Consider the following 26,752-nt stretch of genomic DNA (forward strand, 5'->3'; position numbering starts at 1 on the left):
CCTTGAGCAGAGATCCCACTCCAGGGGAGGCATCTCCACATGCTCTGGGAAGGGGCGTGTTCGTAGCCCCACCCTTTTACTCCTGGTCTAATTCTGATATGTCCTTCTGGGCATGAAGCAAGGAGGTGTTGTGGGCAGCACGGGAGTTTCAGACAGATTTGTAGTGCTTCTGCAGGCTTTCACTCCCACTTTTAATTTTTGTTTACTTTAATCCTGTTTTATTCTGACAGGTCCTAACAGGACCTAACAACACAGATGTGCTATGGTATGACAAAGGGGAAAAGAAAATCCTCACGGTCAGCCAGCTGCTGGAACAATAGAAGCAGAGGAAACATCAGTTAATTAATTTGGTCGGGACGTTTCTGTGTGTTTGTTTTCTCTTTTAATTTATTTTTAATTCTATTATAGGGGAGCAAGGTGACAGGTAAGCTCTGCTTTAGCCTTAAGCAAAGCAAGAGCCGTGCTTGGCCACATGTGATGATCACTCGGTATTGACTCAGTCAATGGACAAAGGAGGTATTGGATTTATTTAAAAAAAACACAAACAAAACCAAAGCTGACTAAATTTCACCACAAAGGATGTAGATTTCATGGAGCAGATGCAAAAAGCAGGAGAAACAAGGGAGTCAGTTGTTTTTGGAAGACAGTGGGTGCACCCACTAGGCATTCAGTTGGCTCATTGGGATAAATGTGACGGGGCACGAGGGGGTGTCCTGCCTGGGAGCGGTTGTGTGGTTGCAAGTCCTTGCTGGGGCTGTCACCGTAACAGCTGAAGGAATGAGTTGTGGGTTCAGTGCTGTGTCTTGGTAGCCCTGCAGCGTGCACATCGAAGGAGGTGTACCCCTCACAGCCCTCCCATGCATCAGAAATGTGTTTTCTCATAGCTCCCTTTACATGCAGAGACCCGAGGAACTCCCCCCATGCTCGACAGGCTCCTAGATGTATAATCCTGTCTTGATGGCAGAGGCAGAAACTGGAGCGGGACTGTGCCTACGGCTGCTTCCACAGCTGAAGACAGGGTTAGGCCTGGCAAGACAAGCCAGCTCTGTGTAGGAGACTGGAACACACAGCAAAGGCTGAGGATACAGCTGCTCTTTGTGGCATTGTCGCTACACTCACAAGAATTGCAGCCAGTGACCTCTTTACCAGGTATTTTGAGACCTGACAACTGTTGCAGCTTTGGGCCATTCTCAAATGCCACTTCCCGTGCCAAGCGCGCGCAGCAATTGCAGAGTCCGACCTGGGATATGGTGACAGTTTTAAGGTGCTGGTGAAGCCGTTTGGGGTTATTTCCTTAGGGAAACGTACTGGATTTGGAAGTTGCCCACTATCAAAGGTTTGAAGTTACAGGCTGTAGTGTGTGGAGTATATGGCTTATAGCTACAAAATCCGCTGATTATCCACGGCATGACCTGTCAGCACAGAATTCAGTCTGTGCGTTTTCCAGCTTGAATTCATCACGCTGAATTCAATGTGTTCTAGGAAGCACCCACAGGATGCTCCACCACTTGTAGTCCAGTTTTATGGAACGTTAAGTAAAAATACAAAGTCGGCAATGGAAGGAGACAGCTATCACTACCACTAAGGTTGTCAGGGATGGTGGCATTTTACTAAAGAGCTCTCAGCCAGTCATGGAGCCCCATAGGCATCTTCCGGGGTTTGCTGGGAAGACAGGCAGGATGTAACAGGCTCTGCTAATGAAACCCGTTGTTGGGCTGTGTTACATTCAGACTAGAAAAGAGCTTAGTCCTTTCTGGTTCATACAATTTGAAGGCAGAAAAAAAGAAAGCCTTTCTCTTCTCAAGGTGGAAAGCAAGCAGTGCTTACTACTTGAATTATTGCTGCTACTTGTGAGGGCATATCAAGTGTAAAGTCAGTCCCTGGATTTAATGCCTGGTTTGTTTAAAAACTAAAAAAAGACTCGAGGAAAGGTGTTTACCTTAGGTATTAAGGAGAAGTGGCCAGCGTCTTCCAGCAAAATAGTGCTTCTGTTTGGGAGTACTGACATTGTTGGGTGAAACCGATTAGGTTGGGATTTAAAAACATCTAAAACCCAGTGCTAGCCTTCCTCTGTTGTGTCTCCCGTTTGCCTGGGGCTGCCATGCTCTCCAGCACAGGCAGTGAAGCTCACCCAGGCATATGTGTCTCTGTAATTCCCCATTAGTTATCCCCGTCCGATTTTCCCCACTTGTACTCAAGGCCAGTGTGTCAGTTGTGTACTGGAGGGGTGTGCGGTTTCTTTAAAGGTGGGGTTGTCGGCTTGCCGTGTGCGGGCTTGAGTCGGATTTGTTTGTACACAGTTGTCTGTCACTGGGAAAGGCCGAGGAAGAGAGGGAAGAGTAGCTTTTGGCTTAGGCTGTGCCCTTGACAAGGCATTGCTGCGTCTGTGACAAGCGAGCAAGCTGGGCACTCGGGAACTGTGACCAGGATAGTGCAGCTGAGGTCCCCGTGCGAGCAGTAAAAGCGAGTGAGCCGCCGTTGCTACATTTAACACTTGTACATTTTTATTTAGTTAAATCAGCCATTGTACACATTGCAGCTATGTATTGTTAGTGTTGTATCTTTTTAATTTTTAACTAATACATGCCCTCATAGATATATTCAATTAGTGTTATCACCATGGGAACAAGATGCTGATTTGTCAACTTAAAATTCACTTCTTCTCACAGTATTCAAGTTCTCTGATAACACAGCAAAAAATCAAAATAAGAGGTGAATAACCATTATGCTGTTACACAGAACATCATCTGCACCGCAAATAACACAACAGAAATGCATTTCTTGAGAGCCCCATCCTTGAAGACCCTCCTGCTCTGTCTCGGACAGTCAGGAAGCCACGATGCGCTGTGAGATGTTTCATCACGGGTCTCATTCGGTTTGGCTGCCAAAACACTTTTGTTAGTTTCCTTTCTCGCTTGCCCAAAAAGTGTCAGCACGGCACCTCGGGTGGTTCTGCCCACAGGAAGCCAGAACTCCAGAGATGTTTCTGTGCTTTTGGCATTATTACCTTAATGAGGAAGTGCCCTTGTTCTGAGCACTGAGTGAGTCATTAAAAAAAAACCAAAAAACAAAACCTAAAGAACCCTATAATTGTAGAAGGCCAGATAAGCTTGGAAAAGGATTGCTCCTAGAGGAGAGGGTTGGTTTTACTCTGCTGCTGAGACTACTTTTAAAAAACTGAAGTAGCTGCTTAAAAGCATTAAGTCAGTGTGTTTGTGTGTATGCATGTTATGCTAGAACCCTACAGAGCTCCCTCCATTAAATATTAAGGTATAGAACACCCAAAACATCAGATCCCTACGTTCCCCTTTCGGAAAATAAAAGTGCAGACATGCTAATGTGTTTTTCACAGGGTTGGTTTAGAAATATATATAATATATAGTTACATAACGAATATTAACAGAAATGGGCTGCCGAGGATTGTGAGCACTTGTTCTTTAAAAAACACTCCATCAGAAGATAAAAACTGCTCGCTCAGTGCTAAGAGGGCCGAGAAGCTGACATGATTCTAGGAGGGTTTGGTTTTGACCTTCAAATGCCACATGCGTGTATCAGCTAAGAGGCAATCTCGATAAAATACGGTGACCTAATTATTCTCCTTGCATACCGGGTAAGTCTTTGTCACATAGTTATTATCTACAGTGCAGTGGCCAGCAGGAAGCACCCCCAGTCAGTCTGTGAGGTCGGCTAAGGGGCGATGGAAAAGGGGAAACTACCGGAGTTACGATTGTTTACTACACCCCACCACAGGTCCGCATCTATAGCTTTAATACCGTAGGCGAACGTGCTGCAGGTAGAGCTGCTAGCAACTTGGGTACCTAGTGGTGACATTTTGTCTTTGTTGGAGGGGAAATGTTTCAGTGGTTATCTGAAGGTGTCTGCACTATTAATGGCCACAGTCAGCTGTGATTCATGTGAACAGCTGCCTTTTGCCTGACTCTCGCAGCCTTTGCCTAGACCGGATCTCTGAGCAGTAAGTCTCAGTAGTCGGTAGCCCTGCAGCGCTTCCTCCTGGGTCAGTCAGCGTTTGCAGTCCAGGCGGTGCCGTCATGTGACACGTCACCGTTCCAACGGGGTCACTGTGCTCGTAACCCACGACGCCAACGGGCAGGGAGTGTTCTGTGGTCTCGTGAGTTCAAATACTCTGCTATTTACAGTTTACACGTCAACTCCTTTGTACGGTGCATGTACACAGTCAGAGGAAGAGGCCTGTTGATGAAGTTTGCTTGGCAGGGGCCGTGTCAGTAAGTGAGAGCCAGAGCGAAGGGACAGGGACAAGCGGCGACGCCGACAGGGTGCCGTTGGGGCGGATAAATCATCCTGCCTGAAGGATGCTATCTTTGGTCACAAATTAGCTTACAGGGTGAAAAATCATAACAGCACAAAATGAAACTTGGGATGGGGAGAAATGAATTCACTGCAGCTGCACAGGTAGGAGCAGCAGTGATGACTCTGCTACCAGGGGATGGCGACAGCTGCGTACGGCAGGGGTCACGTGGCACAGTGCAGGGGTGGCAGCTTCTCACTTGGCCTCCTGTGTCCAGTCCTCTCGGCAGAAGTGCCTGAGAAGCTGCTGGAGGTCGTGCTGGAGGTCATCCCTGGGGAGTGCTTCTGGGGTGTCTTCCAGCTCTTCGATGTGAACGTGTTTTCCATAGCGGTCCTTCATCACAGTCCTCCTCTGTGTGCTGGCTTTACTTAGTATTGTCCTGGAAGGAAAGAAAGGAGACACCTGACTTAGAAAGGGCTCAGTTCTGGAGGTGTGGGAGAACGGTGGTCATCAGGCTTTTCCAAGGCAGAGTTACACATGACGGAGGGAAGACACACTGAGGGATAAGTAGGATGCAATAGTAAACTCATGTGGATTTTTACCCTCGTATATATTCTCTGTAGTCTTTACACATATATTGGTAGCCTAACATATCTACTTAGTTTCAGTATTTTAGTAGGCAGGACCCCTATGCTATCATGGTATTCCTTAGAAACCACGGTTGAAATCAGCTCTTTGAGGCATATTTTTATCAACAGAGCCAAGCGCTAATCCAAGGGGGGGTTGCATTTAGTATGTAGGGGAGCTGGGGGCATTACTTCACTGGGCGTGCTTTTAACTGGAGGCTCTTGTCAGATCTGCTAATTTACAAAATAAGTTAAAATTTTACATGCGTCGATCATGCAGGGTTATGTGTCCTCAGCATTTTCCACCTGAGGATCCTTATATAAAGGTACTCCCGTTTACTGCCTTGAGTCTGCCTCTTAGTTCTAGAAGCGGGGAGAACGGCATCAAAGAGCGCACGGAGAGTGCAGGACGCAAGTGCAGAGAGGAAAGGATTGCTGACAGAAGGACAGATGGAGAGAGACTGAAGAACAAATAGAGGTATGAATGCTAATGCCGACTACAATTCACAAAATCAATAAAAATTTTACATGTGTCGTGTCCATTCTTACACCTGAGGATCCTGACATAAAGACAAGCCTGTTTACTGCCCTGTGTCTGCCTCTTATTTCTCGAAGCGGGGAGATACAGATAGATAGGGATAGATGGATATAGGAAGAAGGAGACAAATATGGGGAGAATGGCATCAAAGAGCACAGGGAGAGTGCGGGGTGAATGTGTGGGGGGGAAAGGATGCTGACAGGAGGACAAATGGAGAGAGGTTGAAGAGAGGGACAGAGGGATGAATTCTAATGCCAATTAGAATTTGCAATATAAATAAAAATTTTACATGTGTCGTGTCCATTATTACACCTGAGGATCCTGACATAAAGACAAGCCTGTTTACCACCCTGTGTCTGCCTCTTATTTCTAGAAGTGGGGAGATATAGATAGATATGGAGAGATGGATATAGGAAGGAGATACATAAAGATACAGATAGATAGGGATAGATGGATATAGGAAGAAGGAGACAAATATGGGGAGAATGGCATCAAAGAGTGCAGGGAGAGTGTGGGGTGAATGTGTGGGGGGGAAAGGATACTGACAGGAGGACAAATGGAGAGACTGAAGAGAGGGACAGAGGTATGAATGCTAATGCCAACTACAATTCACACAATCAATAAAAATTTTACATGTGTCGTGTCCATTCTTACACCTGAGGATCCTGACATAAAGTCAAGCCTGTTTACTGCCCTGTGTCTGCCTCTTATTTCTAGAAGTGGGGAAAATGGCATCAAACAACCATATAGATATAGACAGATATAGGAACAAGGAGATAGAGATAGATGTAGGAAGAGAGATAGATATAGGAACAAGGATCTAGATACAGATAGATAGAGGAACATATAGATATAGGAAGAAGGATATATAGATATATATATATATAGAGAAAGATATAGGAAGATAGTGATATAGGAAAATGTATATAGATATAGGAAGAAGGAGATAGATAAAGGAACATAGAGATAGATAGATATAGGAACATAGAGAGAGACAGATATAGGAACATAGAGATAGATAGATATACAGATAGGTATAGGAACATAGAGATAGATAGATATGTAGATATATACATAGATATAGAAACGTAGAGATAGATAGAGGAACAGATATAGATAGATAGATAGATATAGATAGATATAGGAACATAGACATAGATATGTAGATAGATATAGGAACATAGAGATATATATAGGAACATAGGGATAGATAGATATAGGAACAAAGAGATAGACATAGGAACGTAGAGATAGATATATGGATAGATATATAGATAGATATAGGAACATAGAGATAGATATATAGATAGGTAGATATATAGGAACATAGAGATATATAGATAGATATATACATAGATATAGCAACATAGAGATAGATAGATATAGCAACATAGAGATAGATAGATATAGCAACATAGAGATAGATAGATAGATATAGGAACATAGAGATAGATTTATGAACATAGAGATATAGGAACATAGAGTTAGATTGATATATGAACATAGAGATATATATAGAGATATAGGAACATAGAGTTAGATATAGGAACATAGAGTTAGATATATGAACCAAGAGATAGATAGGTAGATATAGATAGATATAGGAACATAGGGATAGATAGATAGATACATATAGGAACATAGAGATAGATATAGAAACATAGCAATAGATAGATATAGAGATAGATATAGGAACATAGAGATAGATATATAGATAGGTATAGGAACATAGAGATAGACAGATATATAGATAGATATAGGAACATAGAAATAGATATAGGAACATAGAGATAGGTATAGTAACATAGAGATAGATAGAGGAAGATAGCGATAGATAAATATATAGATAGATATAGGAACATAGAGATAGATAGATAGATAGATACATATAGGAACATAGGGATAGATTTGGAGATATATAGATAGATATAGACATTGATATAGGAACAGAGATAGATATAGAGATAGATATAGGAACATAGGGATATATAGACATAGGAACATAGAGATAGATATATAGATAGACATAGGAACATAGAGATAGATATATAGATAGATATAGGAACATAGAGATAGATATATATAGGAACATAGAGAGAGATAGATAGATAGAGGGATAGATAGATATAGGAACATAGAGATAGATATAGGAAGGTAGAGATAGATAGATATAGAGATAGATATAGGAACATAGAGTTAGATATATGAACATAGAGATAGATATAGATAGATATAGGAACATAGATATAGGAACATATAGATAGATATAGGAACATTGAGATATGGGAACGTAGAGATAGATATAGGAAAAGTTATATAGATATAGGAAGAAGGATATAGATAGAGATACATATAGGAACAAGAATATAGATATATAGGAAGATAGAGACAGTTATAGGAATAAACCGATAGACATAGGAAAAAGGATATACAGATATATATATCTATATATATAGGATGTATAGATACAGGAAGATAGAGATAAGTATAGGAAAAAGTATATAGATGGATATACGAAGTAGGATATAGATATAGGTAGATATAGGAACAAAGAGATAGATATAGGAAAAAGTATATAGATAGATATAGGAAGGATATAGATATAGAGAGATATAGGAAGATAGACATCGATATAGGCAAAAGTATATAGATATAGGAAGAAAGATGTAGATGTAGAGTGATATTGGAAGATATAAATAGATATAGAAAAAAGTATATAGTTATAGAAGAAGGATATAGATATAGAGAGGAAGACAGTTGTAGGAACAAGTATATAGATATCGATATAGGAAGATAGAGATAGATATAGGTAAAAGTATATACATAGTTATCAGAAAAAGGATATAGGTATAGATAGATATATGAAGATACAGACAGATATAGGAATGAGGATATAGTTAGATACAGGAAGATAGAGATAGATATAGGAGAAAGGACATAGAGGTGGGAAGAAGGAGATAGATGTAGATAGATATAGGAAGAGAGATAGATATAGGAACAAGAAGATAGATATAGATAGATATAGGAAGAAGGAGATAGATGTAAATAGATAAAGGAAGAGATAGATATAGGAAGAAGGAAATAGATATAAATAGATATAGGAAGAGAGATAGATATAGGAAGACATATAGATAGATATAGGAAGAGAGATATAGGAAGAAGGAGATATAGATAGATATAGGAAGAGAGATAAATATAGGAACAAGGAGATAGATGTAGATAGAGGAAGTGATAGGTATAGGAACAAGGACAGATATAGGAAGAGGGAGATAAATATAGGAAGAGAGATAGATATAGGAACAAGGAGATAGATATACACAGATATAGGAAGAGAGAGATATAGGAAGAAGGAGATAGAAATAGGAAGAAGGAGATAGATATAGATAGATATAGGAAGACATAGGTATAGGAACAAGGAGATAGATATAGATAGATATAGGAAGAGAGAGATATAGGAAGAAGGAGATAGATGTAGATAGATAAAGGAAGAGAGATATAGGAACAAGGAGATAGATATAGATAGATATAGGAAGGAAGAGATAGATATAGGAACAAGGAGATAGATATAGGAAGAGAGATAGATATAGGAACAAGGAGATAGATATAGGAAGACATATAGCTAGATATAGGAAGAGAGATATAGGAAGAAGGAGATAGATATAGGAAGAGATAGATATAGGAACAAGGAGATAGATATAGGAACAAGGAGACAGATATAGGAAGACATATAGCTAGATATAGGAAGAGAGATATAGGAAGAAGGAGATAGACATAGGAAGAGATAGGTATAGGAACAAGGAGATAGATATAGATAGACATAGGAAGAGAGGTAGATATAGGAAGAAGGAGATAGATATAGATATATATAGGAAGAGATAGGTATAGTAACAAGGAGATAGATATAGATAGATATAGGAAGTGAGATAGATATAGGAACAAAGAGATAGATATAGGAAGAGATAGATATAGGAACAAGGAGATAGATATAGGAACAAGGAGACAGATAGATATATAGATATAGGAAGAGATAGGTATAGGAACAAGGAGATAGATATAGACAGATATAGGAAGAGAGAGAGATATAGGAACAAGGAGATAGATATAGATAGATATAGGAAGAGATAGATATAGGAAGAAAGAGATAGATATAGGAACAAGTAGATAGATATAGATTGATAGAGGAAGTGACATATATATAGGAACAAGGAGATAGATATAGGGAGAGAGATATAGGAAGAAGGAGATAGATATAGGAAGACATATAGCTAGATATAGGAAGAGAGATATAGGAAGAAGGAGATAGATATAGGAAGAGATAGATGTAGGAAGAAGGAGATAGATATAGATAGATATAGGAAGAGAGATAGATATAGGAACAAGGAGATGGATATAGATAGATATAGGAAGAGATAGGTATAGGAACAAGGAGATAGATATAGATAGACATAGGAAGAGAGGTAGATATAGGAAGAAAGAGATAGATATAGATATATATATAGGAAGAGATAGGTATAGTAACAAGGAGATAGATATAGATAGATATAGGAAGTGAGATAGATATAGGAACAAAGAGATAGATATAGGAAGAGATAGATATAGGAACAAGGAGATAGATATAGGAACAAGGAAACAGATAGATATATAGATATAGGAAGAGATAGGTATAGGAACAAGGAGATAGATATAGACAGATATAGGAAGAGAGATAGATATAGGAACAAGGAGATAGATATAGATTGATAGAGGAAGTGACATATATATAGGAACAAGGAGATACATATAGGAAGAGATAGATATAGGAAGAAGGAGATAGATATGGGAACAAGGAGATAGATATACATAGATATAGGAAGAGATAGATATAGGAACAAGGAGATAGATATAGGAAGAGATAGATGTAGGAAGAACGACATAGATTTAGGAAGAGATAGATATAGGAAGAAAGAGATAGATATAGGAACAAGGAGATAGATATAGATATAGGAAGCGAGATAGATATAGGAACAAGGAGATAGATATAGATTGATATAGGAAGAAAGAGATAGATATAGGAAGAATGAGATAGATATAGATAGATATAGGAGGAGATAGATATTGGAAGCGGTAGATATAGGATCAAGGAGATAGATATAGGAAGAGATAGGTATAGGAACAAGGAGATAGATAGATATAAATAGATATAGGAAGAAAGAGATAGAGGAAGAAAGAGATAGATATAGATAGATATAGGAAGAGACAGATATAGGAACAAGGAGATACATATAGATAGATATAGGAAGAGAGATAAATATAGGAACAAGGAGATACATATAGATAGATATAGGAAGAGAGATAGATATAGGAAGAAGGAGATAGATATAGATAGATATAGGAAGAGATAGATATAGGAACAAGGGGATAGATATAGATAGATTTAGGAAGAGATAGATATAGGAAGAAAGAGATATATATAGGAACAAGGATATAGATATAGGTAGATATAGGAAGAGTGATAGATATACGAACAAGGAGATAGATATAGATAGATGTAGGAAGAGATAGATATAGGAAGAAAGAGATAGATATAGGAAGAATGAGATAGATATAGATAGATTTAGGAAGAGATAGATATAGGAACAAGGAGATAGATATAGATAGATATAGGAAGAGATAGATATAGGAACAAGGAGATAGATATAGATAGATATAGGAGGAGATAGATATAGGAACAAGGAGATAGATATAGATAGATATAGGAGGAGATAGATATAGGAACAAGGAGATAGATATAGATAGATATAGGAAGAGATAGATATAGATATAGATAGATATAGGAGGAGATAGATATAGGAACAAGGAGATAGATATAGATAGATTTAGGAAGAGATAGATATAGCAACAAGGAGATAGATATAGATAGATTTAGGAAGAGATAGATATAGCAACAAGGAGATAGATATAGATAGATGTAGGAAGAGATAGATATAGGAAGAAAGAGATAGATATAGATAGATTTAGGAAGAGATAGATATAGGAAGAATGAGATAGATATAGATAGATATAGGAAGAGATAGATATAGGAAGAAAGAGATAGATATAGGAAGAATGAGATAGAGATAGATTTAGGAAGAGATAGATATAGGAAGAAAGAGATAGATATAGGAACAAGGAGATAGATATAGATAGATATAGGAAGCGAGATAGATATAGGAACAAGGAGATAGATATAGATAGATATAGGAAGGAAGAGATAGATATAGATAGATATAGGGAGTGAGATATATATATAGGAACAAGGAGATAGATGTAGATAGATATAGGAAGAGATAGATATAGGAACAAGGAGATAGATATAGGAACAAGGAGTTAGATATAGGAAGACATATAGCTAGATATAGGAAGACAGATATAGGAAGAAGGAGATAGATATAGGAAGAGATAGATATAGATAGACATAGGAAGAGATAGATGTAGGAAGAAGGAGATAGATATAGATAGATATAGGAAGAGAGATAGATATAGGAACAAGGAGATGGATATAGATAGATATAGGAAGAGATAGGTATAGGAACAAGGAGATAGACATAGATAGACATAGGAAGAGAGGTAGATATAGGAAGAAGGAGATAGATATAGATATATATAGGAAGAGATAGGTATAGTAACAAGGAGATAGATATAGATAGATATAGGAAGTGAGATAGATATAGGAACAAAGAGATAGATATAGGAACAAGGAGATAGATATAGACAGATATAGGAAGAGAGAGAGATATAGGAACAAGGAGATAGATATAGATAGATATAGGAAGAGATAGATATAGGAAGAAAGAGATAGATATAGGAACAAGGAGATAGATATAGATTGATAGAGGAAGTGACATATATATAGGAACAAGGAGATACATATAGGAAGAGATAGATATAGGAAGAAGGAGATAGATATAGGGACAAGGAGATAGATATAGATAGATATAGGAAGAGATAGATATAGGAAGAGAGATAGATGTAGGAACAAGGAGATAGATATAGGAAGAGATAGATGTAGAAAGAGATAGATATAGGAACACGGAGATAGATATAGGAAGAGAGATAGATATAGGAACAAGGAGATAGATATAGGAACAAGGAGATAGATATAGATAGATATGGGAAGAGAGATAGATATAGGGACAAGCAGATAGATATAGATAGATATAGGAAGTGACATATATATAGGAACAAGGAGATACATATAGGAAGAGATAGATATAGGAAGAGATAGGTATAGGAACAAGGAGATAGATATAAATATAGATAGATATAAATATAGATAGATATAGGAACAAGGAGATAGATGTAGATACATATAGGAAGAGATAGATATAGGAAGAGAGATAGATATAGGAACAAGGAGATAGATGTAGATTGATATAGGAAGAGATAGATATAGGAAGAGATAGATGTAGGAACAAGGAGATAGATATAGATACATATAGGAAGAGATAGATATAGCAACAAGGAGATAGATATAGATAGATATAGGAAGAGATAGATATAGGAAGAAAGAGATAGATATAGGAACAAGGAGATAGATATACATAGATATAGGAAGAGATAGATATAGGAACAAGGAGATAGATATAGATAGATTTAGGAAGAGATAGATATAGCAACAAGGAGATAGATATAGATAGATATAGGAAGAGATACATATAGATAGATGTAGGAAGAGATAGATGTAGGAAGAATGACATAGATTTAGGAAGAGATAGATATAGGAAGAAAGAGATAGATATAGGAACAAGGAGATAGATATAGATATAGGAAGAGAGATAGATATAGGAAGAAAGAGATAGATATAGATAGATATAGGAAGAGATAGATATAGGAACAAGGGGATAGATATAGGAACAAGGAGACAGATAGATATATAGATATAGGAAGAGATAGGTATAGGAACAAGGAGATAGATATAGATAGATATAGGAAGAGAGATAGATATAGGAACAAGGAGATAGATATAGATAGATATGGGAAGAGAGATAGATATTGGAACAAGGAGATAGATATAGGAAGAAAGAGATAGATATAGGAACAAGGAGATAGATAGATATATAGATATAGAAAGAGATAGGTATAGGAACAAGGACATAGATATAGATAGATAGAGGAAGTGACATATATATAGGAACAAGGAGATACATATAGGAAGAGATAGATATAGGAAGAGATAGGTATAGGAACAAGGAGATAGATATAGATATAGGAAGAGAGATAGATATAGGAACAAGGAGATAGATATAGATACATATAGGAAGAGATAGATATAGGAAGAAAGAGATAGATATAGGAAGAGGTAGATATAGGAACAAGGAGATAGATATAGGAAGAGAGATAGATATAGGAAGAAAGATATAGATATAGATAGATATTGGAAGAGATAGATATAGGAACAGGGAGATAGATATAGGAAGAGATAGATATAGGAAGAGATAGATATAGGAAGAGAGATAGATATAGGGAGATGCAGATAGATATAGATAGATATAGGAAGTGACATAGATATAGGAACAAGGAGATAGATACAGGAAGAGATAGATATAGGAACAAGGTGATAGATATAGATAGATAGATTTAGGAAGAGATAGATATAGGAAGAAAGAGCTATATATAGGAACAAGGGTATAGATATAGGTAGATATAGGAAGAGTGATAGATATACGAACAAGGAGATAGATATAGATACATATAGGAAGAGATAGATATAGATAGATGTAGGAAGAGATAGATATAGGAAGAAAGAGATAGATATAGGAAGAATGAGATAGATACAGATAGATTTAGGAAGAGATAGATATAGGAACAAGGAGATAGATATAGATAGATTTAGGAAGAGATAGATATAGGAACAAGGAGATAGATATAGATAGATATAGGAGGAGATAGATATAGGAACAAGGAGATAGATATAGATAGATATAGGAAGAGATAGATATAGGAAGAATGAGATAGATATAGATAGATGTAGGAAGAGATAGATATAGGAAGAAAGAGATAGATATAGGAAGAATGAGATAGATATAGATAGATAGATTTAGGAAGAAAGAGATATAGGAAGAATGAGATAGATATAGATAGATAGATTTAGGAAGAGATAGATATAGGAAGAATGAGATAGATATAGGAACAAGGAGGTAGATATAGATATAGGAAGAAAGAGATAGATATAGGAAGAATGAGATAGATATAGGAAGAGATAGATATAGGAAGAAAGAGATAGATATAGGAAGAATGAGATAGAGATAGATTTAGGAAGAGATAGATATAGGAAGAAAGAGATAGATATAGGAACAAGGAGATAGATATAGATAGATATAGGAAGCGAGATAGATATAGGAACAAGGAGATAGATATAGATAGATATAGGAAGAGAGATATAGGAACAAGGAGATAGATATAGATAGATATAGGAAGGAAGAGATAGATATAGATAGATATAGGAAGAGAGATATATATATAGGAACAAGGAGATAGATGTAGATAGATATAGGAAGAGAGATAGATATAGGAACAAGGAGATAGATATAGGAAGAGAGATAGATATAGGAACAAGGAGATAGATATAGGAAGACATATAGCTAGATATAGGAAGAGAGATATAGGAAGAAGGAGATAGATATAGGAAGAGATAGATATAGATAGACATAGGAAGAGATAGATGTAGGAAGAAGGAGATAGATATAGATAGATATAGGAAGAGAGGTAGATATAGGAAGAAGGAGATAGATATAGATATATATAGGAAGAGATAGGTATAGTAACAAGGAGATAGATATAGATAGATATAGGAAGAGAGGTAGATATAGGAAGAAGGAGATAGATATAGATATATATAGGAAGAGATAGGTATAGTAACAAGGAGATAGATATAGATAGATATAGGAAGTGAGATAGATATAGGAACAAAGAGATAGATATAGGAAGAGATAGATATAGGAACAAGGAGATAGATATAGGAACAAGGAGACAGATAGATATATAGATATAGGAAGAGATAGGTATAGGAACAAGGAGATAGATATAGACAGATATAGGAAGAGAGAGAGATATAGGAACAAGGAGATAGATATAGATAGATTTAGGAAGAGATAGATATAGGAAGAAAGAGATAGATATAGGAACAAGGAGATAGATATAGATTGATAGAGGAAGTGACATATATATAGGAACAAGGAGATACATATAGGAAGAGATAGATATAGGAAGAGATAGGTATAGGAACAAGGAGATAGATATAGATATAGGAAGAGAGATAGATATAGGAACAAGGAGATAGATATAGATACATATAGGAAGAGATAGATATAGGAAGAAAGAGATAGATATAGGAAGAGGTAGATATAGGAACAAGGAGATAGATATAGGAAGAGAGATAGATATAGGAAGAAAGATATAGATATAGATAGATATTGGAAGAGATAGATATAGGAACAGGGAGATAGATATAGGAAGAGATAGATATAGGAAGAGATAGATATAGGAAGAGAGATAGATATAGGGAGATGCAGATAGATATAGATAGATATAGGAAGTGACATAGATATAGGAACAAGGAGATAGATACAGGAAGAGATAGATATAGGAACAAGGTGATAGATATAGATAGATAGATTTAGGAAGAGATAGATATAGGAAGAAAGAGCTATATATAGGAACAAGGGTATAGATATAGGTAGATATAGGAAGAGTGATAGATATACGAACAAGGAGATAGATATAGATACATATAGGAAGAGATAGATATAGATAGATGTAGGAAGAGATAGATATAGGAAGAAAGAGATAGATATAGGAAGAATGAGATAGATACAGATAGATTTAGGAAGAGATAGATATAGGAACAAGGAGATAGATATAGATAGATTTAGGAAGAGATAGATATAGGAACAAGGAGATAGATATAGATAGATATAGGAGGAGATAGATATAGGAACAAGGAGATAGATATAGATAGATATAGGAAGAGATAGATATAGGAAGAATGAGATAGATATAGATAGATGTAGGAAGAGATAGATATAGGAAGAAAGAGATAGATATAGGAAGAATGAGATAGATATAGATAGATAGATTTAGGAAGAAAGAGATATAGGAAGAATGAGATAGATATAGATAGATAGATTTAGGAAGAGATAGATATAGGAAGAATGAGATAGATATAGGAACAAGGAGGTAGATATAGATATAGGAAGAAAGAGATAGATATAGGAAGAATGAGATAGATATAGGAAGAGATAGATATAGGAAGAAAGAGATAGATATAGGAAGAATGAGATAGAGATAGATTTAGGAAGAGATAGATATAGGAAGAATGAGATAGATATAGATAGATTTAGGAAGACATAGATATAGGAAGAAAGAGATAGATATAGGAAGAATGAGATAGATATAGATAGATTTAGGAAGACATAGATATAGGAAGAAAGAGATAGATATAGGAAGAGGTAGATATAGGAACAAGGAGATAGATATAGGAAGAGAGATAGATATAGGAAGAAAGATATAGATATAGATAGATATTGGAAGAGATAGATATAGGAACAGGGAGATAGATATAGGAAGAGATAGATATAGGAACAAGGAGATAGATATAGATAGATTTAGGAAGAGATAGATATAGGAAGAAAGAGATAGGTATAGGAACAAGGATATAGATATAGGTAGATATAGGAAGAGTGATAGATATACGAACAAGGAGATAGATATAGATACATATAGGAAGAATGAGATAGATATAGATAGATTTAGGAAGAGATAGATATAGGAACAAGGAGATAGATATAGATAGATTTAGGAAGAGATAGATATAGCAACAAGGAGATAGATATAGATAGAGAGATTTAGGACGAAAGAGATAGATATAGGAAGAATGAGATAAATATAGATAGATTTAGGAAGAGATAGATATAGGAAGAATGAGATAGATATAGGAACAAGGAGGTAGATATAGATATAGGAAGAAAGAGATAGATATAGGAAGAATGAGATAGATATAGATAGATATAGGAAGAGATAGATATAGGAAGAGATAGATATAGGAAGAAAGAGATAGATATAGGAACAAGGAAATAGATATAGATAGATATAGGAAGAGAGATAGGTATAGGAACAAGGCGATAGATATAGACAGATATAGGAAGAGAGAGAGATATTGGTACAAGGAGATAGATATAGACAGATATAGGAAGAGAGATAGATATAGGAACAAGGAGATAGATATTGGAAGAGATAGATATAGGAAGAGATAGGTATAGGAAGAAGGAGATAGATATAGATAGATACAGGAAGAGAGATATAGGGACAAGCATATAGATATAGAAAGGTATAGGAAGAGATAGATATAGGAAGAAAGAGATAGATATAGATAGATATAGGAAGAGAGATAAATATAGGAACAAGGAGATAGATATAGATAGATATAGGAAGAGAGATAGATATAGGAAGAAGAAGATAGATACAGACAAATATAGGAAGAGATATATATAGGAAGAAGGAGATAGATATAGATAGATATAGGGAGAGAGATAGATATATATAGATATAGGAAGAGAGATAGATATAGGAAGAAAGAGATAGATATAGATAGATATAGGAAGATAGAGATAGATATAGTAACAAGGATATAGTTAGATATTGGAAGATAGTGATAGATATAGGAACAAGGATATAGATAGATACATGAAGATAAAAATCGATATACGAAGAAGGATATAGATATAGAGAGATATAGAACGATAGACATAGATATAGGAAAAAGTATATAGATATAGGTAGAAGGATATAGATATAGATAGATATAGGAAGATAGAGATAGGTATAGCTAAAAGTATATAGATAGTTATCGGAAGAAGGATATAGGTATAGATAGATATAGGAAGAAGGATATAGATTTTGATATAGGAAGAAGGATGTAGATATAGATAGATATAGATACATATAGGAAGAAGGCCGTAGATATAGATAGATATAGATAGATACAGGAAGAAGGACATAGATATAGGTACATATAGATACATATAGGAAGAAGGACATAGATACATATAGATAGATACAGGAAGAAGGACATAGATACATATAGATAGATACAGGAAGAAGGACATAGATATAAATGCATATAGATAGATGAGATATTGATAGATATAGGAAGGAGGAGATGGATATAGATAGATATAGAAAGGAGGAGATAGATATGGATACATATAGGAAGGAGATAGATATAGGAAGAAAAATTTAGATAGAGACAGATATAGATAGATATAGGAAGAAGGAGATAGATACAGATTTAGATAGATATAGAAAGAAACAGATATATATAGATTACTTGGGAAGACGGAGAAAGATATAGGAAGACAGATTGAGGAAGGATATAGATATAGGAAGTAGATTTATATCGGAATGAGATAGTTATAGAAAGGAGCTACATATAGGAAGAGGGAGATGGATATAAGAAGAAAGAGAGATATAGATTATATAGGTGGAAGCATATTAATATAGATGATATAGGAGATAGATATAGGTATTGGAAGACGTGGATAGATATAGATGATATAGGACGAAGGATATAGATACATAGACATAAGCAAAGAGAGATAGGTAGATGGATAGATGGATACATAGGTAGATAGATCGATAGACAGATGGATATGATAGGGAGAAGGAGATGATAGGAAGAAGGCAGTAGGAAGAAGATAGGACTAATATAGGAATAATATATGGATGAGATAGGATCATAGGAATAATATAGGAATAGAATAGAATAGAATAGAATAGAATAGAATAGAATAGAATAGAATAGAATAGAATAGAATAGAAACAAGAATAGAATAGAAACAAGAATAGGAAGAATAAGAGGAGGAGGAAGAGGAGGCAGAAGAGGAATAGAGAGGAGGAAGAGGAATCCTACCTTGCTAGACAACTCCTGATTCACTCCCTGTGTACATCCTCTGTGCCTGTCATTCCATCTGTTCAAGCTTTCTGCATCATTCCTCCATTGTCCAATCATTTCTTCATCCCATCCATTCATCCACCTCTTCATTCTTCTTCCACCAGTCATTCCTCATCCATCTGTTCATTCATTCTCTATCGTGCCATATTCCATTCGTTGCATCCATCCCATTGTCCTTTATCTCTTCTCTATCATTCAGCCATTTTTTCATTCTCCACTGTTCATCCATTCTCTATCATCCACTCATTCACCATCCAGTAATTCTCCCTTATCCACTTGTTCATTCATCCATCACCTCTTTCCCCATCATCTGTTCATTCCCTATCATCCAGTCATTAGCTGTCCATGTACTCATCATCCCATCATTCATTTTCAATCATTCACCGATCCTACACTCATCTATTCATTCTCCAATCATTCCTCATTTATTTACCCCTATCCATTCATTCTCCATCCAATTTGAATCGTGCTGCTTTGCTACAATTGTAAAATTGTATTCACCACATAGGCATTTTCACATCTGTGCAATAGAGGCCAGCCCTTGTATTAACCCCTGTACCGACGCTGTGTGGAAAATGCTTTATTTCACTGCTCTTTAAGCTGTCGCTGCCACCAGGTTAGTCGGTGCTTTAGTACTGCTGCAACTAAAGCTTTGCATCCACCACAGGAACTCACTGCAATCCACTCCTGTAACTGTGTTAGTTCATTTACAGTAACATTTCATCGATTTGCCAAACCTTTTAATTACTGATCCATCGTCTTTCTGGATTTCCTTCTCTACCAAAGCAGGGGCTTGCAATCTCATGTGGTGACCTGTATAGCTCAAAGCCTCCAGTGAAAACATAAACTTCAAATTACAACACACCCAAAACACATGGAGCTCTTCCTACCTTAGTCCTTCGTAGTCACACAGCTAAATGCTGAGAAAATGCTGAACCTGAAAGTAACTGCATCTCTTAAAGCATCCCTCCCTCCTGCACATGTAGCACACACAATTTCTCCTACGGGGCAGTTCCATTTCAACAGAGATTGTACCAAGGCATGTCTCATCCATGCTTACAGACTTCTGGATTTTCTGAGGCAGGAGCTGGGAGGCGAGTGTTCCTTCCAAGCTGTCTCTTGAAGGTGACAAGAGACTGGATTCAGGGGAGGAACACATCCATTCACCCAGGGTGGGGGCTTACCCGTAGCCACTCTTACAATTACCTGCACGAGTGGTAACACGGGAATGAACGTCAACTGCACTCACCCCCTAGACTTCTAAGAACTACGCACAAAGCCTCCGTGATGTTCTCCTTTAGTCTTAGTCAGTTTCTTACCTAATTCTGCAATGTCAGCTTTCACTACACATTCTTTATACGTGCATCTCTTTGAAACATGGCCGAGTATAAGAACACAGCACAGGAGTCTGCCAGGCCACCAACAAAACCTTTCTGGAGAACAGACGTTGTCCCTGGGATAATAATAGATAAAAGTTATTTTTACCTCTTCAAAGTCCTCTTTGGCTGACGGAAGATCAGAAGCCAGGCTGGCATCCCCCAGATGTTTCTCTGTCCTCTCTCCATGCACTACGGTGGTCTTTATGACCTTGCTGACTTTCCGGCCCTCCACCGGCTCGGACTGGAATTTGGAGGCACTAGGGAGAACGGCAGGTTCAGACAGAGTCACCTGTAAGGTTAGAAAGCACAGGTCAGCTACACTTTGGGATATGCACTGGCCAAATTAATTCTGTGTCTATGGGCTCCACAGGGTAAAGCTTACTGGAAAGAAAAAGGGGAATAAAGGAAAATGAAAGCAGGGAGAAGACATACAAGGGGAAAAAAAGAGAGAAAAAAGGAAACAGAGAAAGAAGAAAAAAGACAACAGAGAAAAAGAAAAAAAGAAAAAAGAGATAAAAGAAGAAAGGAAAAAGAGAAAAAAGAGAAAAAAGAGAAAAAAGGAAAAAAAAAGAAAAAGACAAAAGGAAATAGAAAATAGAAAAAAGGCAAAAGGAAAAAAGAAGAAACAAAACAAGAAAAAAGGAACAAAGAGGGGAAAAGGAAAAAGAAAAAACAAAAAAAGGAAAAATAGGGAAAAAGGAAAATAGAAAAAAGGGGGAAAAAGAAAAGAAAAAAGAGAAAAATTGAGACTCTTCTTCCTTGTTATTTTACTCCTAAAGAATTATTTCTGATGATTAATTCCAGCAAGCAAATATATCAGTCATGTTTTTCACAATTGCAATAACTGCTTGCTACACCTTGCTTTTGGGCCAGCACTGCTGAAAGCACACTCCATTGCCAGCTTCTGGCCGGCCATCACAACTTGGCTGTGCTGATCCAACTGCCTATAGGGCCAGGCAGTGAAGCATGGCAGGAAGGCACTTACCTTCTTAGACTGTTTTTCTTTTTAATTACCTGGCTCTGATAAAGTTTTTGTTTAAGTCCTAGATGGTTTTAGCTTCTTCAAAGCAAGAACAGACCAGCAAGGTGAACTTCCCGTAACTGTGGGGTTCTAGGCCTGAGTGGCAGAATGAGCAGGCTAAGCTGCAGTTACTAAGAGCCCTGTTGGGGTGCTGCTGCTCTGTGCCAAGGCAGGCAAAGCACACCCTACCTCTGAGTGCTCACTGTCACTCTTCAGCACAACTCGCTTCACCACTTTGGAATAACCATCTCCCTCCTCCACGCCAACAGGGGCTTGCGGTGTTCCCTGCATTAGCACCTCCTCTTTTTCCGTGCCATCTGGAGTGACGTATCGCCGGATGATCTTCCGAGTCACCTGAAGGAATGGAGTTTAGTCCCCAAAGCAGTAGCAGTAAAATATTCCTCTTTGCTCTCTATCTAGTATTTGCTACCCAAAGGGTATTTTGTCCTGTGTGAAAGAACCTGTGTAGATGATTTCATGTTCTACTTCTCAAAACCTGCTCAAGAGACTTACGTGGTGCTAAAGCTCTCGAGGCACCGACTGGCCAAAGCGAGGAGAGAATTACAGGGTTCGAGATGTGAAATTGCTCAGGAGGATGGGTGTGTGTCTTTCTGTGGATGTCCCCAACCCGTGAGACCGAGCAATTGGCTGGGGTGGTTAACTGTACCGGGAATTCAAACAGCTTCCATAGACAGCCTGTCCAGCTGAAGGGCTGTGATGTCTTCTCAGAAGACGGTGTTGGCTACCGGCCCAGCTCAGCCAAGTTCTACACCAAATCACTGAGCACCGAGTTGTCAGACAGAGAAAGGAGCACAGAAGCTCTCCTTTCACTTCCATGCTGAGCAGAATTTGCTTTTCTAAGCATGATCCGATGGTGAAGATCTAGAGTCTGGGGTTATTTTGCTCTTACAGACCCAGCCATTGCTTTCATTAGGACAAGCAAGCAAACAAACACCTCAGCTAAGGTTGTGGTAGAGTGGGTCTTTTAAAAAAGAAATAAACAACTTTCTTCTCAAACCTGTCAATCTGCGTAGGATTTTCCTTGGCTTTAAACAAAAGTTAACAAAATACATCCTGTTAGGTTATACACTGTAACATAGAATCATTTTGAGTATCTAAATTCTTGCTCTAACTTTGGTATCCCTCATGAGCTGAAATTATCATTCCTTCCACTCTCTACTCTTCAAATCACACCCCTTCACAGCAGAAAGTCTGGCATCTCTGTGAATGATTTTTCCTTCCTTTTACAGGAAAGGAAGAAGGTAACAAGGGGCAGAACTGACAATACCTTCTTTACCACTGTGTGCCCATGTTCATCTGTGTACTGCTCTTCTGTGACTGTTTCTGGTGGCATTTCAGGCATACTATCAGCCTGTATGACAAAGAACAAAGTTGTGTGAAGCGAGGCCTTCATGTGGGTCTTGAAATATTTTAAAATTGGTTAATGGGTTACGGAATGGAAAAAAAATCAGCAATGTTAGGAAAAAAACCCGTTCTGCAAATAAATCCTTAGAAAGGCATGCAAAGAAAAGTGATGCCACAGCACACAGACAAAGATACATTAGTTGACCTTGTTGCATACGAGGCTGACAAGCCTTCATCTTCCTCCCACCAAGGCATCTATGGAATTTACAGAGGGGTTAGCAGTGTTACTGTAATCCTAAGGTATTGGAACAGCTTATACAAGGGAGATGCATTATTTGGGAGTATCTCAGCTTAGTTGCAACACCAACTCAGGGCCTAAGGCAGCACGGGCTCGTGCAGTCGTTCAACACGCCGTACCTGAATGATCACCCGGCGCCGAATGACCCTGGTGGTGACCATCTCATCCTCATCCGAGCTGAGCTCCAGCCCACCCAGCTCCTCTGCTAACTCCTAGGGGAGGCATGGAAGCAGGACTCTGTATGTGGTACTAGCAGTAGCTACAGCTTCTGTCTTCCTACGCCAGCTCTGCAATTCCTACATTTTGCATATGCTTTCTGGTTTAATTACACAGAAAAATCTATAAAAGCCTTTTCATCTTCCACAGGGCGAAGTAAAGAGCGCAGAGCACAGACGGAAGGACCGAGGAGTTATAACTAGACAACAGTGTAGCAGTGGCCTCAGAAAGATCAGAAAAAAAATTGTAACAAGTGCTGAACTTGTCTATCCTGCATAAGGAAGAACTAAAAATTTAAACAAACACGTCAGAAAGCAAAGAGAGGCCGAAAAGATTCAACTGGGAAATAGCTCTAGTATAAAAAGATAAAGGGGAAAATAAATAAGGGCAGGAGGAGTTGGTGGTAAGAGCTGTTGTTGTCTCACTTCAGTAACAGAACTGGAGGAAGAAAGCAATACCTGATTTCGAGGGCAACCTGCCCTCCAGCAGCCCTTGCACTGAGCCCTGCTGTAGATACTCTTTCAATCATCTGATACACTTTAAATTCCACCTTTCCCTGAGATCCCAGAGTCACAGATCTAAAACCCTTCATTCCACAGGCGATACCTTTGGCCACATAGAAGCAAAGACAAAAGGCCTTGTTTCTAATGAACACAAAGGTGAAACAATTTCTGCCTCAGTACAGCTGCACCATCCCTGCTCTAACTTAAGAGCTAATTTCCTGCCCAAGGACGCCTTCTTCTTTTCTTCCACTCAGAATGGGCAAAGCAAGCTGTTTATTCTTAAACCTTCAGCTGCCAGGAAAATTTAATTCTCCACTAAAAGCCATATGGTCGCTCTCTTTATTTGCTGGTGGGTGTCTTGCCTCTCTGAAAGCTGCAATGAAGTTCCTTGTCTACACAACCCAAGACCTACCTTGTACAGATTTTGAAATCCTCTTTGTTCTGCTGTCTCTATATTTCTTTACTGCCTTTGTGCTACATAAACACCAGTATATCCTTAGTACTCTGCAATGCATGGCTGCTGTCTCTTTTACTTCTCACTGACTTTACAGATCTTTCACACAATTTCTCACACTGCTTTGGGCTAGCCTTGCCTTTCTTTATGAGCTTTACTGTTATTACTTTGTCGGAATTACATCTGCTTCAGTTTGTTTCTGCCCCTGATACTGACACACTCTCTCTCTCTCTGGCACAGACCTAACAGTCACAGGCCCAAGGACAAAGAAGGGTGGAGCAGAGCCAGAACTATCAGTCTAGACTTTGGGATCTGCAGTTTGCTTCAACTTTGAAAACCTCAGTAGAGAAGCCTTTACCTGGCCCTTTTAACCACAGAGGGAAGGAGAAAAAACTCAGTGCTAGATGCAAATTAATTACAAATATTCTTATCTTAAGGAATGAGCGAGACATAAAATTTGGTTTATTGTGTAAATTACATTGAGGCAAAGTTGTTCATTTACCTTTTCTAAAGATTCCTCTTCGCAGCCCCTTCCACACTTCTCGATCTGGTCCTCAGTGGACTCCACTATCACAAGACTGGATCTCCTTAGAGAGAGGGTTTCCTGGTGCAGCTGGGGGTCCTCAGGCTCTTGGACGATGGGGGAGTCCCCTCTCTGCGTCTCTCCCGTTTCCGTGCTTGAGTGTGCAGATTTCCCGCTCACCGCTTTTCCAGCTCCCACGGACTGCTCCGTTCCTGGAGCTGTGACGCTGTGAATTACAGGTCCAAACAAGTTACTCCTGTGCACTGCTTACCAATTCCCAGCAATGGAACACTAAGCAGCGACTTTGTATTGTTCTGCTGTCTGTTGTCTGGAAAGGTCTAGAAATAACTGATACTCCTTGACAGGAACTACAGAGCAGTCTGGCTGGGAATCCCACTCAACTCCCTGAACAAACCTCCAAATGGATATCCAACCCTTCCATGCAATTGTTGGTAAAACGTGGTATTTGTAAAGTATTTCAGAGAGCTTGGCTGTCACTTGTGCCCTTGCATCTCTACGCACTGCCATTTACTTTTTTGTAGGAGAGCCTGGATTGCTGTAGAAGGATGCGAGGCATCTACAACACTGAGCACAGGCTGTGCAGCTGCAAAGTGGAAAAAGCAACTTTCATGTAGAATTCTGGAGTTTAGCAAAGAGAAATGTAGTAGGGCTTCAGGTTTTGTTTGTAATGGTATTTTCATGGTTGAACCCTGCTATGATTAATCGCTGCCCCAAGTTAGTTAAACCTATTATTATGTGTGTTACTATGTAAGACATATATAAAGGAAATACATATAATTCAAGCCTATGTGCATTCAATATTGTTGTGTAATTCCTCTTGGAGCACATCCCTTACAAGTTATTTAAATCTAGCCCGATTTTTCACCTAGTTCAAATTAGACCTGCAGTGTAGTGATATTCCCCTGTCATCTTTACTCACGTGTAGTGCTGGCACTATTCTCTCCCAAGTATTCTCTGTTTGCTCAAAGACATTCATTTCCTGATCCAAGTCCTCAGGAAGCATTGGTGTTTTTTGCCTAACACTGCAACAGCAGCTTTCCTAAAAGGTATTTTCTGTCTCCCATGCTTTCTCCCGGCATACCCTGAGCAAAAGAATCCCCCCAAAGTCGATTTGCTGGACTCAGCTGCCCTTTGATTGCTGGGAGCTGCATCTCCACATCAAAGCTAATCACCTCCAGGAAAATCACTTCTTTGGAATGGGATTCTTGATATTTTGCTGGCTTATCAACACCTGACTCTACCCTGCAGAGAGGTCTCAGCATGGGCACAGAATCTGGGAAGCTGTGGAGAAACAAACATGATCTATTTCAAATTCCTTTTCGAACCAACCAACCCCACTGACAGCCCACCTCAGAACTCAAGTTTTTGCTGCACAGGTCTTCTAAATTTGTACTCTATCATGTGTTATTCCTGAAAGTACCTGTGTCTTGTCTCTGTAAAACCCTGTTTCTGCTCCTTTGGCCGTTGGAAATGCACTTTTAAAAGCCCAGTTCTTAGCAGGTATGTAGGAGTTTTGTAAGTAACGATTAGATTAGAAAAATTTTACCTCCACTGAAAAACTCTGAAGAAAGGGTC

General features: G+C 38.1%; 1 protein-coding gene across 11 annotated transcripts in view; it reads right to left on the reverse strand.

Moving 5' to 3' along the window:
* Nucleotides 1-2,482: 2,482 nt before the first annotated feature.
* ANK2 (ankyrin 2) overlaps nt 2,483-26,752 on the reverse strand; it is a 265,077-nt gene continuing 240,807 nt past the window's right edge. For 10 of the 11 annotated variants that reach the window (XM_088164284.1, XM_088164286.1, XM_088164282.1 and 7 more), the window contains 6 exons: nt 25,136-25,382; nt 23,580-23,672; nt 23,086-23,169; nt 21,987-22,151; nt 20,883-21,065; nt 2,483-4,706 (listed from right to left, as the gene is read on the reverse strand). In XM_088164284.1, the coding sequence (XP_088020410.1) occupies nt 4,692-4,706; nt 20,883-21,065; nt 21,987-22,151; nt 23,086-23,169; nt 23,580-23,672; nt 25,136-25,382 (787 nt within the window). In that variant the 3' untranslated portion in view covers nt 2,483-4,691. Of the gene's footprint in view, nt 4,707-20,134; nt 20,227-20,882; nt 21,066-21,986; nt 22,152-23,085; nt 23,170-23,579; nt 23,673-25,135; nt 25,383-26,752 lie in introns of all 11 variants that reach the window. The other variant, XM_088164287.1, reaches the window with a different exon arrangement.

Source organism: Sturnus vulgaris, chromosome 4, assembly GCF_052056855.1.
Source record: "Sturnus vulgaris isolate bStuVul1 chromosome 4, bStuVul1.hap1, whole genome shotgun sequence".
Lineage (NCBI taxonomy): Eukaryota > Metazoa > Chordata > Aves > Passeriformes > Sturnidae > Sturnus > Sturnus vulgaris.